This window comes from Empidonax traillii, unplaced genomic scaffold (genome assembly GCF_003031625.1).
Source record: "Empidonax traillii isolate 1590-97213 ecotype Southwest subspecies unplaced genomic scaffold, ASM303162v1 scaffold89:size1181294, whole genome shotgun sequence".
Lineage (NCBI taxonomy): Eukaryota > Metazoa > Chordata > Aves > Passeriformes > Tyrannidae > Empidonax > Empidonax traillii.
The window spans coordinates 317,508-330,984 of NW_020955282.1; the positions used below are offsets into that span (position 1 = coordinate 317,508).

The 13,477-nt window shown below is 37.4% G+C and overlaps 1 protein-coding gene across 2 annotated transcripts in view; it reads right to left on the bottom strand.

The window, feature by feature from the left end:
• Nucleotides 1-2,479: 2,479 nt before the first annotated feature.
• SIM1 (SIM bHLH transcription factor 1) overlaps nucleotides 2,480-13,477 on the bottom strand; it is a 50,770-nt gene continuing 39,772 nt past the window's right edge. Inside the window, exons 10-11 of one of the 2 annotated variants that reach the window (XM_027881454.1) lie at nucleotides 9,432-9,837; nucleotides 2,480-6,353 (exon numbers count right to left, since the gene is read on the bottom strand). In XM_027881454.1, coding sequence (XP_027737255.1) covers nucleotides 5,623-6,353; nucleotides 9,432-9,837 — 1,137 coding nt within the window. In that variant the 3' untranslated portion in view covers nucleotides 2,480-5,622. The remainder of the gene's footprint in view (nucleotides 6,354-9,431; nucleotides 9,838-13,477) is intronic. The other variant, XM_027881453.1, reaches the window with a different exon arrangement.

Here is a 13,477-nt window from a genome sequence, read left to right on the forward strand (position 1 = left end):
GACCCTTTACATTGCAAGGCATGGTATTTGAAACACTGACAATCTCTGTCTTTTTTTCCATAAATGTAACCATTGTTTTAAAGCAAACATGAAATGCTTCATCTTGTCTCAAGTGGGTTTTTTTGTTAGATTAGTATATTTTATGCACTGAAATATTTACCTTGGGAAAAAGTTGCAGTGCCCTAAAAGTACTTTTCCTAATAGACTTTATTTCTGTACAATGTAAAGGTGCCAATGTTTCCTATTGTGTGAAAAAGATTATTTCTTGCATTTCAAAACTTCCCACTGTATCAGTAGCTGAAAAGAAAAAAAAAAATAAATGCAGTCCAAATTGCAATAAATAAAAACCTTTAAAATGGTACTTGGAATCCTAGAATAATAGGAAAGCATGAGAACTTTGTGTGAGACAGGAGTTAAATAGTGAATACAACCAGACAAAAAGCTTTTTTTCTTCCTGTATTTGATCTGTCCTTTCAAATACAGCTTCATAGATGGTCATAAACTTACTCTTTTCAAAAGGGGATGTATTCCTAGCAACTTGGAGCCAGATTTATCTACAGAACTCTTATATACATAAGCTAAATGCCACAGTGAAGTTTAACCTCATTCCACTTTTTTCATTAATAAATGCTCTAAGAAAATGTGAAATGGAATCACACTAGTGCTCTCACTGTTCTGAACAGAAGACTATTTATTTTTTTGATCTTCAAAATAACCTCTAAATCCTCAGCTACACCTCCAGCAAGCTTTAATAACACCACACTGAAGGGTTACAGAAATATGAGAGGTTTTTTGATTTGCTTTTTCTGTTGTTGGGTTTGGGGTTGATTTTTGATGTTTGTGGTTTTTTTACACGGCCAAAATGTTTAACCATCAATACTAACTGCAAATAAAATAAAATAGGCTCTTCTCCACACTGCAGAGATGTCTGGAGTTAAACCAGTATACCTACAGGAAAGCATGTTGATCCACCATTGTTCCTAATAACAAAACCTGTATTGCCTTTAGACTCTTAGGTGTTTTAAGTAAACTTGCAACTCATGGAAAGACTGGAGCCTGAATCCATTTGCTGCAAGACATTCATTATAGCCACCTTAAAACAGACATAGCTAAGTCTAATCCTGGAACTGTGTGCTATAATCCCCATTATATACAGCTTTGTATGCAGAAGGTCTGAAACCAATGCGTACGCCACAGCTTTGTTCCGTGACTGAAAGGTTATCTGACCTTTGGAACAGCCAGTCTGATTTTTTGGGGTGGCTGTGCCTTTTCCAGAAATACTATGCAACCTTTTATTTTTTTCCAACTCAGTCAGCATGCTCACACAAATGAACATATGGTGGTTAACATACTTAGGGACATTAATGAATAAATGCTGCATGTGCAGAGGCAAAAATGAGATTCAGATAACAGTGATTAAAAGAGTTTAAAAAAGCTGAATTTCACTGTGCAACCAGTGGCAGTATTGTGGACACATCAACAAAAGTCAATTAAAAGCTTAAAGCTTAAGAAACACTTTTGGGGCTCCTCGGTGCAGAGATACACTCATTTTTCAAAACAAACATAAATAACTCTGTTATAGAAACATAGCCGTTACAGCTATTATCCTCCAGTTTCCATACTCACATCTTGAGATTTAAGGAAACAAAAATATAAAACAACCCTCAAACTTATTACCACATGTCAGCTTTTTGTTCCTCACCCATATTAAGTAGTACCTTACTCCACAAATATTCCCATTTGAGTCAATGGGACAAATTGCTGAGTAAGGTTCTCCTAATTTAAGAGTTGATTTGCAAATTTGTCCAAAATCACAAACTCTATGCCCCTGGGTGTGATTTTGTATGAAGACTAGAAGGGTTTTTTATTTCTTTAAACAAAAGAGATATACTAAAATTGTAATGCACAAAAAATATAATGCGCCATCCACTGATATCAATAAGAAATGGTTTGAAAGACCTGTGGTCACTCGGCATTTGCAATAGTTACAAAATAGTAATTTGGTGTTAACAGCAAACCAGTATTACGTTAGAGAAATGATGCAATACAACCATTTATATTGTTTCTGTTCCAAAACACAACATAGATACCTTATTTAAACTGATAACCTTTAGCTAATGTGATATATTTGAAACTTATTTGGTTCAAATGCCTTGCATTTTTCAATTTTGCAAAATGTCTCTTTTCATCTGATTTAGAAAAGAAAAAAATATAAGAAAAGAAGATATCCTTGAAGGATACTAAATAAAAATTTGTATTAAATAAATATGTAATGGAAAAAAATAAGCTTTATATCATATTGAAAAGTATATGTAATATGAGCTGCAGTGATATTATATGCTATAATTAAGATTGCAGACTTGCTTTCATGTAGCATGTGGAGTCTATGTTTACAACACTCGATGCTTTCTGACTATTAAGAAGAAATTCCTGGCTATCTAAAGAATCAGGATGGCAAATTAGCTGACAAAAGACATCCATCTCCAGCATACTGTACTGAAGTGCTAAGAAGTGCCAGTTGCTGAAATCCCATGAGGGGAGCAAGCATCAGCCTTCACTTGTAGCACAAGGTGGCTGCACGTGGAGACATCTTGACTGATTTGTGCCATTCATTATGGTGCATTTTTTTTTACATTTGTAGTGGACTGGAAGTATTGAAAACAAGATAACTACGGTTCGGGAAGTCTTATTTTGAGATCACTGTGAATAGGATTGGGGAATTTTTATTGCATAGCACACTGGATTTTTTTTCCTAGGTGAAATCATACAGAATACAAGCATCTTACTCTGTGCCTGTTCGTTTTATAAGTCTTCTGTTTTTCAAAGGTGCCTGTCAGAATGCAAATACAATAGTGACCAAACTGAGGTTTCCTGACTTTAGCCAGGGAACCGCATCTGGTGTGCAGAACTCTATTGCCTTCTAATTAAAAGCTAGATAACAAGAGTGCTTGGAGATCCCAAGAAACTTGGGTGCTGAGAAAATCCCATTCATTCAAACAGTTTAAGAAACTCTTCTGTAATACAAAATAATATTGACACTTGGACTTATTTTTATATGTACTAGAAGGGATAATATGATACCATGTACCTCTACTCTAATTTGCTTTGCAAATTGTATTTTAATACTGTAAAATGAGACTCCAAATACAAGTTTATTCATATTATTCATAGGAATAAGTGAAATAAATATGTATCCAGAACTAGATTTATCAAAAATACTTTCTTATTCCTATGCTTTAGGAATATATACAATTGTTGGGCTGAAAGAAGTCTATTTTGGTCCATTACTTCCTTTGAGTTAACGGTTTTCAGTGTTTTTCTTCCCTTCAATTATTTGCCTTGTTTTTATCTTAAACAAATAAACAAACAAAAATCTCTAGCTGCTTCTTTATATGACCTTTGTTATTCATTTGGCCATGAGTCAAATCATTTTGTTCTCATTTTGCCTCGGTTATCATTCAATGCCCTGTCTCTCATTTCTGCTGCTAGTCTAGATAGTTTCAGACCATTATTTACCTCTCCTCTGTGCAGAGCTTGGTGCACATCAGCGACATTACCCCTTCCTCTTTTCCCTTACAAAGATGACAGACCCAGTTTATTTAAAGTTTTTATTAGATCTTTCAGTCTCTTTATCTTTTGCTGAGCTCTGCTCCACCTCTTCTATTATGAGGTTTAGATAATAAAGACCAGACTCTGTTGCTCTTCCCTGTGTTCAATGTGCATTTCACCAGGAGCGATCACACTGCAGTCAACAAAGGTTGCTTATGGAGTAAGGTACTACTCAATTCAAGATTCACAATCTGCCTTGGAGTGATCAGGACTATACACAATATTCCAAGTTCAGAGAGGTAATTTCCTCTGCTTTCAAGTACATCTCTACTTACGTGGTTTATAATGTTATTATTTAGCTTTTGCTTCTGATTAGTTTTATTTGGAAACAGATATTTTTAACCCACCCGTAGCATGCTGGTTTATATTTAGTGCCATTGATGACTCAGTCCCATATGTTGAGCTTCTTAATGTTACAAATGAAACTAGTCCTAATGCTAATCTCAGTAACCACCTCAAGTCCCCTTAGCTCCACATTGGCATAAGAGGGAGCAGTGGTCCTGCTCCCATTACAGTTAACTTTGGGACTATATAAATGCAATACAAAGAAGGAGAGAGGTCTAGCAACTGTGCCTAAAAATGCCCTATTTTACATTTTGAGCATATGTTTTGTATTTATTCTTTCTTGATCAATCAGTCTTTTTGTTCATGAAGTTATTAAAATTAAAAAAGTTTCTCTGCCTCTTTTGATGTCTTCTATAACTCTAGGACAGGCCCTGATAATATGAACATTTTTTATACGATTTAATTCCTTGGGACACTGATTTCCTTCTGTACTTCTTAATGTACATATAACTGATCTTGATATCCTTAATATTTTCAGATATTCATTAAAATTTCTGATGCAAGTAAGAAAAGAATTCATATTTCTTTTTTGAAATCATACTACTTTGTGTCAGAGTAGTCATAATTTTCTATATTTGCTTAATATACTTCAAAACTTTATCAGAAGTTGGACAAACCACCAAACAGTTTTTACCTATTCTCTCCTCTCATATTTTACACTTGCACAATTGATTTGTATTTTAAAGCAAAATTTCTATGACTTTATTGAGTTGCCTCTGTGTTTCAAATTAGTTCTTAATTATTCAGCCACTTTGAATCACTTTTCCTTACTTTATAATTATTACTAAGTGGCATACACAGCTACAGAGTTAACCATGTTTACCTTGCACCACTCATAATGCCAGTCTATTCTCCCTGTTTCTCCAGGCAATTTTCTTCCATTTCACTCCACTACCCATCTAGGGCAACTTTTCAAAAATATGAGAACAACCTCCCATCTCTACAGCAAGACAACCAAGACCTTTGTGTTTCTCAAAACTACATTGAGAATGCCCCCCTCTTTTTAATACAGTAGAAGTAAATATTTGACCAAACTAGTCATAAGGATACTGCTCATTTGACTCTTTTCAAATCAAGCATATATAAATAGTTATGCATGTGAGTACACAAGGACGAGCTCTCCCTTCTTTCTCCCTTTTTTGATTTCATATTGGTCAGCCATGGACGCTTTATATCATGGAGCAGCATAACATGCTTGGCCACTGGGGAATAAACAGATCATCAGACGTACACATTTTGTTGTGTATTTCAAAGGAACTCATTCCAATTTTCTGTGTTAAAAGAGGGCATAGCAGTTTTGTTGGCTGGAACCTATGCAGTTCAGAATGTTCGCCCTTGGCAATGTTTCCAATCAACCACCTCTTACACAATGTGCATAAACTGCTCTTTTAGCCTGCCCCAAATACTCCCGGCCTAGACCTCTTCCATCCTTTTCAGGATGCACGGCACCAGCTTTGCATTTAGCTCCATTCACTCTATCCCTGCATGTCAGTGCATTTTTTTAAAGTAATGTGTGTTAACTAACTTATCCCCCAAACCTTAGCTTCTTCTTTCAGTGCACTGTGGTATATGAAATGCTGGTAAGGACAAGGGCATGAAAACATATATCTTCCAATTAGATCTCAAAGGTTATTATTTAAAGCACAACAGTTTTTAGAAAAAAAAGTGTCAGCTTCCATTTGTTATTATAACAGATGTTCCCTTATGTCCTTGTGCTGGATCTTGCTGCATCCTTAAGTGAGAAGTCACATCAAAGTGTGATCCATTACAGCCTAGTGAATAGTTTCTAATCGTTTCAGTGTCATATAGATGTTCCAGGGCATATCCAGTTAGTGTGTAAGCATGCTTATCAAAGTACTGCCTGTGGGAGCTGTAGTAATTTGGAGAGGCTGCTGTATGGTCTCCCTGGGTTTGATGAGGGGACATGTCCGAATGCAGATAGTCTTTAGCCAGTACCAAACTAGATTTTGATATTCGGTCAGAACTGGGGCTGCTTATTCTCGATAGTGTTGTGGGGCTGTTGTCATAGTCATTTTCATGTGGGCTCATAATCTTTCCATCTCGCTGCTGGATGTGCTCACAGGGAGGAGTGTTGGCAACCGTCGGGACACGGCAGACATCCCCTGCCAACTGCTGCTGAGGGTAGTTTGCAAAACAGATAGCGTGCTTCTTCCCTGTGCCATTAATGGAGACCAGTGAGTCAGGAGTGGTTTTCCGCAGCTGTAATCTGTTTTCTTCTTCTTTAATCATTTGCTGTGTGGCTCTTATTAGTGTTTCAATTTTGCTGGGCTCATGTGGACTGCTCTGATATTGCTCAGTACGGTATCGGTCACCTGATTCACTGGCAGAGCCAGGATCAGGTGAGCTAACGACACTGTCCTCATCCCAGTGTCCTCTTCCTAGGAAAGAGAGAAAGGAGAAAAGCAGTGAGGTTTAAGGAGGCAAGTGATCTTGAAAAACACGTAATGTGTACCTTATTTTACAGATACAAAACCAAGACAGAGACAATAGACTCGTAACAATCACCAAAAATTATCATTGTATACCCACTGCTTTTCAGTGGCAAACTCTGTTTTCCACTGTCTCCACATGGAACAAGTAGCACAGCTGGAAAAATACAAAGACATCTAAGCCCCTCAACACAGACTCCAGTGCTACCTGATAAACTCTAAAGTAACCAAGAACCTGCATAAGCCCAAGAGGTATGGCACCAACTCTACGGGAACTGTGTCTTCCGAAGCAGCTAGAGGTGATGCAGGGTACCCAGGGCACGTCAAAGTGCCTTCACTGCCAGTATTCAGACCCCTGACTCCTTACCACCTCTTTGCATCAACAAGGTCTAATTAATTGAGGTCAATAGTAAAAACCAAAAATCTCAGGGAATTAAAAATGTGCAGCATTCCAGAATGTGTTCCTAGGTCTTTCCAGGAGCTGAAACACAGACCACATTGAGAAATAGTTTGTGGTCATGTAGTGACTTTACGCTGGTTACACAACAATAAATAACCACAAGTAATGAAACAATTCTTCAGCAGCACAAGAACCCATAGCTGTTACACAGAGTTACTATAGAAATGTGATGTCATCTCCCAATGCATAAATATTTGCTTTTGGAATGGGAAAATGTAACTGCATTTTTACTTCTCTTTAAAAAATAAGGCCCATAGACATATTAGAGAAGGTGTTCAGCTTGCAAGTAACTGAAAGGACAGAATGAGACCTGTCAGTCCTCAGTAGGAAGTGAGTGACCCAAAAAACCTGAATAGTCAGCTAAGGCCACTTTATGACCTGCTGAAATACATGCCTGCAGGGGGGCCTGTTGGAGTTGCACACGTTACTTAAGGATGTCTTTGCCTCAGCACATCCAAAGTCCTCTTTGAGGATGAGCTCCTTTGGGTCGGTTGACAGTACTCCTCAAAGGAAACCCATTTTCAGATTAGCACAAGGAGTTCCCCCTGTTCTGCGTTGGGCCAGGTCATACAGATCTGTTAGGGTGGCAGTCCACAACTACTGTGTTGCAGAGTTCAAAATGAAAATCGGTGATGGGCTTTTATGATAAATATATCCTGCTATTTTCTGGGGGAAGTACTGCACTATGGAGTGTCATGGGCATGAATTTACCCTTCACATCCTCTTAAGATCTGGACTTAAAATGCCAGGGCTTAGAGGTGGAAGGGATCTCCAGCCACTGGAGCGCATGGTACATTCAGCCCTCCTTGAGGCACTGGGAAGTTGGTCAGCTGCAGCTCTGAATCACATGCTGAGTATATCTCACTGCACAAACCACATCTGCACCCACCCACACTCCCTGTGTGACCAGAAACACATGGGTTCATATGCATTATCTACTGGTCAGATAAAAGGTGACCCCAAGCCACAACAGAAGATAATTAAAAGAACTTAAAAAGAAGAAAATATTTTCTGCCCAGAGACAGTGCTCTGACAGCAATGTTCACATATTATTGTCAAAAAGAGTTTAATTTGTGAAAGGCCAAGATTTGAAACCCAAATTGAAACTGCACATTTGCAAGGGAAGATGAGATGTTACTCTCCTCTACTAAGACCCACGTCAGGTTTTTCTCCCAGAGTTACATGCAGACTGAAAGCCTACTGAAAAATCTAAGACTTGATATAATAAAGAAAATAAATGCAGTACCTGGAATTACAGCAAAACCAAGCAACAAACTAAAACCAAATTAAATGATCCATTTTCATTCATTATCCTTGATAAAGGTATGGAATAAATGTCTAACTATTTTGCATTTGCACCTTGGTGTAGTATTGCTATGCTTAACAAGAATTGTCATGCATAAAATTTGCCAGCAAAATTATCACACTTCATTAAGTTCTCTGTTTATGAGAAGAAAAAACTAGAAAACCACCAGCAAGACAGAAGTACAGAACAGACACAAGGAAGGAAGCATGTTCTCACAAGAAAAGTGGAGAATAGTCCTCATCAGCAAAATTTAGGGCTCCTTTCCTTTCCTGTTTTTCCTCTGACAGCATTTCCTATATCTAGCTGTTTGATCATTTTTTGTGTTCTCTACATAATTTTCCTCAGACTGAGGTAAAACGGCACTGTTCTTTTTTATTTACAAAGCCTCATTCTACAAGTCAATGGACTAGTGCTAATGTGATTCGTTTTTATGAGTTCTTTAGAGGCAACCTGTGTTTTGATAAACTATTTTACTAGAAAATCTTTTTATTTTTCTGATGCTGCAGCTATCCTTAAAACCTTGAACTGTGACTTTTGAGTCAGTTACTGTCTTCCAAGATTCAGTCTACAACTTTTAAATCAAGCATCTTCAGACTTTTCCAAACCCAAGATCGGGCTTTGACTGTGATTTATTTATTAGCTTCAGCCTCTGAAAATGTGCTAATGCACTGATTTTGCAACCTGTCAGACAGGTCAAACAAAACTTCAGGCTTGGTGCTGAAAGGATGGAGAGATTCTAGTTGGCTAAAAATTACAGCTGAGGATAAATGTCTGAAACCAAAAGCAAATGTTAATTTGAATTGCCAATTTTAAATAAAACCAAATATAAAATCTTACAGAATCTACTAATAACCAGTAGAGAAAAAAGTCACTTAGAGAACAATATTTTAATATCTCACTTGGATTTAGCTCTAATTTTTTGCTAAACATATGCCATCCAAAGTAGTTTGATCTTAAGTCAAGTAAAAAACATATTTCTATCAAGTGGGTTATTTTGTTCATATTTTTATGGTCATCCTTAAAATCTCATCAGTCAGGCACTTCCACCTTAATGAATATACAACAAAATTGTATTTTGCTGCACATAGCCAGACTGTAAAGCTCAACTTGAATCTCAGCTATTCCTTATCTTCACAGAGACAAGAATATAGATCAAAAGTATCTCTTATTTTCCATTTTTCACACAAAAAGCTGCAGGTATATGTCATAGTGCTCTATCTGAGATGGCGTCTCTTCTGCAAATCCTTGCTATATCTCTTACCATGAATCCTGTGCACTGATGTTATGTGGGGCATACTGTTTTCGTACACTTCTCTGCTCTCAGGGGACGACTTAGTCAGAGGCAATGCTGAACGAGAACCCCACCAGCTCTCCCTTCCCGGTTGCGGCGTGCCAAGGAAATACCGGCCAGCTTCACATCTGCCTCCTTCACAGGCCTGAGTGTGGAAGTGCCTGTCATCGGTCAGCCTGGAGTGCTCTAGTGCAAAGCCGTAGCAGAGCGCGCTGCGGTCTGAGTACTGTCTGTAGGCACAGGAGACATCGTGGTGCTGGGAGCTTGGTCTCTCTGCAGGCTCCAGGAGCTGGGGAGAAGCCGTATCGGTCAGAGGGCTCCCACCCCACTGGCTCTCATGGTCAGACTCAGATCTCTCAGTGTGAAATCCAGAATACTGCAAAACAGGAGAAGCCGCATGGAAATTACTACACCTGCATGAGATCTGCAAGTGACTGCACTGCAAAGGCAGTGTGTGTATGTGATAGGGTGTTTTCTGTGAGCGTGCCCACATGTCTGCACCTTCTGATTGGACTCCTGGTCCTTTCCTGTACAACACTCTGTAATGAGCTCACAGATGACAGGACAGACCTCATGAAAGTCTAAAACATCCCATGTCGATCCTTAATAACCATCTACTTTATGATGTGCAATATTAGGCTCAGCAACATCAATGCTGCAATTCAATATTTTTTTAATATGTCCAGGTTTTTCTTGTTGCTTTGAAAGCTAGTGCTTTTGCTCAGCAATGGTGCTCCAACGCACTTCAGCAAAGCGCTTCCAAAAGGGGCTGAAATAACACTGCTCCTGGAGCATTCTTACATGTCAAATTGAAACCGGGTGTATTTCAAGGTTGTTTTTTTTTTTAAGGGTTCACTCTCTTTTTCTCATATTTTATTTGTTGATAGTTTTGTTTTTCTTACCTGAAATTGTATCTTTGAACTTCTTTCCTCCTACTAGTAGGGAAAAGAAAGCCTTGTATCGATCCTGGACTACCAACACCTCTACAGGATAAAGCTCAGAGGTGATGGCAGATAGGTAAGAAGCTAAAAATTAAAGCTCTGATGCAATATGGAAACAAGGAATATCTAAGGAAAAACTATTTGCTAGAAAAGGAAACTGCTAGCAAAGCATGCAGAGCAGGCATTTGGCACCCTCACTTAAGCAGGGCCTTCCCAACACAGAATAAGTAACTAGCAGGCAGTTAGAAAATTGTCCAGAATAGGTGCATGGGCATTTGTTTAGAGAGAAGTAAGAGTTAGGTTAAATCTCACAGATTTCTAGATATTATTAATGAATACTTCAGACTTTCAAATAATTTTTGGGAAAGGAAAAAAAAAAAAAAAGCTTATAAAACCTCCTAGGATTTACCTATCTCATTTTTAAATCTTTTTATTTATTGGAACTGTCAAACTTCACAGAACATCTTTAAATCAATTTCATCCATGATTATGGACTGCGATGAGACTAAAGCTGTACATGCTCACCTCCTCAGCACTGCACACTCATGCCACAAATCAACATATTACAACAGGAAACTTTGGAATTCTACCATTTCTTCACTCACCTTCCAGATGCCCACTCTCTATTTTCTTTTAATAGGCCTAACATAGGCTTACCTGCCTTTTCATTAGATTAAGTTGCTATGAAACTCCTCATTATCAACCAGGACCAAAGTTTTATGCACTTCCCAACTGAAAGTACTGACCAGATGTTTGACTTGCAGAAACTTAAACCATCTGTGCAACATCAATAGCAGCTTTGGCATTTAATTGGGTATTTTTTTCAGTATTGGAGTTTATGTTTGTGAATACTGTTTGTTAACACGATAGGTTATTTAAAGGAAACAAAGAAAAGGTCATGGCTTTGAGGAAGTCAATTATATTTTGTTATTAGTTGTCAGAAGAATACCCATAGGCAAAAAGCCTACCAGTAGATATGAAGAGGTCAGAAAGTTAGTACTGATATACACATCACAAGGTTTTAGAGATTAAAGGATAAATATGATTTTTTATGAAGGTAAGATAGTTACAGAGCCACAAAAGTGTTCTTTTAAATTACAGTAACTTGGTATACATTAACTAGGAACATTATTCAGTCATCACAGTGTTATGTGATCAACTGGAGCACCTAACTCTTCTAAGATCCTTTCAGATATAATGTCTACAAAGTGGTTAGTCACAAAGATATATTCTAAATAACAGTTGAAGTACTGTAAACTTTTTGGGCAAAAATGTATACATAAAATTAAGTTTTCAATGAAAAGAATAGAAATTATTAACAAGACTATTAACAACTACTAAATTTTAGCTGAAATGAAAATAGACAAAAGGAAAAATACTTTTGTGTCTGTTCTTAATTTTAGAATTAATTTTAGTGATCTTTTTGGATTTGGCTTGTATAAACTAGTCTTTTTAATTTTAAAAGTTAAGCAGAAATATTATACAGTATAAGCCTAAATGCAAGTATAGAAAAGTCAAAATTTCATTTATTTTCTTATTAAAAACAAACCTCACAGAATATATTTCTTTCATGGGGAGGCCAAGGAAAATTGATTTCCAATAATATTATAAAAAAAATTTTGTACAATTTATTATGATAATAAATGCCAGAGAATCTTTCAGACAGAAAACTCTTAATTTCCTGTAGCTCTACTAGATATTCTTCTATTAGTTCTCTTTTTCTAAGGACGTTTCAGGGTCCAGCATCTCTTCTCTTGAAGGGAATTTCTTCATTTAACTGAATTAGTTTTTGCTTTTATCTTGAACCTAATCACAAAAGACTGAATTGCACAGGCCTTCGTGCACTCTTCTTAGAGAAATGGAAATACTCTCAAAGCATGTGTTTTTAGGAATGCACCATGTGATGTCACGTAACCATGTAGTTAAGACCAACTTTACTTAATACATCTTCTTTGTAGTTGATGTAAATTATAATTATTTGAGATCTGACCTGCAGCAGCTGCTACAGGCCATGGGCAGAATTAAATAAGTGAATAGTTTGTGGCCCGCCTTGTCTGCCAACAGACATAGTTTGATATGAATACTTGCTCTTAAGGTACAACATAACAAGACATAGGGTAAAAATATGTCTAATTCCCTTTAAAGATAGCCACACCTCTATTTAGAGACATGAGGCTGCCTCCACCACTGCAGTCCTACTGCTGCCTCTTCTGGAAATCGAATGTTGACAGATTTCAAATACGGGCATGTGTGATATGTTGATGGGGAGAGAAACAAAAGGATGATCAAAGATATTGCTTTACTGGAATGGGAGTGGAAACATTATCTCTCAAGTCAGAATTAGGCTCCCATATGTGATGAAAGACCATAAAAAATGGAATCAGATTTAATGAAAATTACGGCAAATTAAAATCAGTGATTTTCTTTTTTCCCAAGCCCAGTCATGCCTCAGCAGAAATGTTTTCCTTTCTATTAATTTTTGCCTTCTGACTTCTATCAGGATCTAGAAGACAAAAGTAATTTATTACTTTCTGGTTTTTGACAAAGTTTAACCAGCAGACAGTGAAAAAGAACTTCAGACAGGCAACACCTGAAATCCCTTCAGGTAGTTTCTGAATTGCCTTCTGGCATATACAACAAAAAAATATAAAGTGGTACTCCAGCTGGTTCCTGGAAACAGAATTGCCACTCTGAAAATTAGAAATGTCTTCCAGAGTGTTAATTCGGTGTGCCATCACAGTGAGAGCACGCTAGTGGAATTAACACTGACATAGAAAGGGGCTATAGGCCTCCACTGATGCTATTTTCACTCCAGGAAAAACTTCAAGAGGGCTGAAGGGGCAAGGAAATAGGAAAATATAAATTCCATGTCTAAAAAAAGCTTACTCCATGAGAGCCTGTGGAAGTGTATTAGGCCAGTAGACAATTTAATATTTCTCAGGTGATTTTCTTTTTCCTGACTTTCCATTCCTACAGGTGTCTCACTGGCCTGAGGACTCATTCTGTCATACACAGCAACATATGCCTGCTACACATACCACGCCAGATGTTCAAACAATAGACGTTATAGATAAA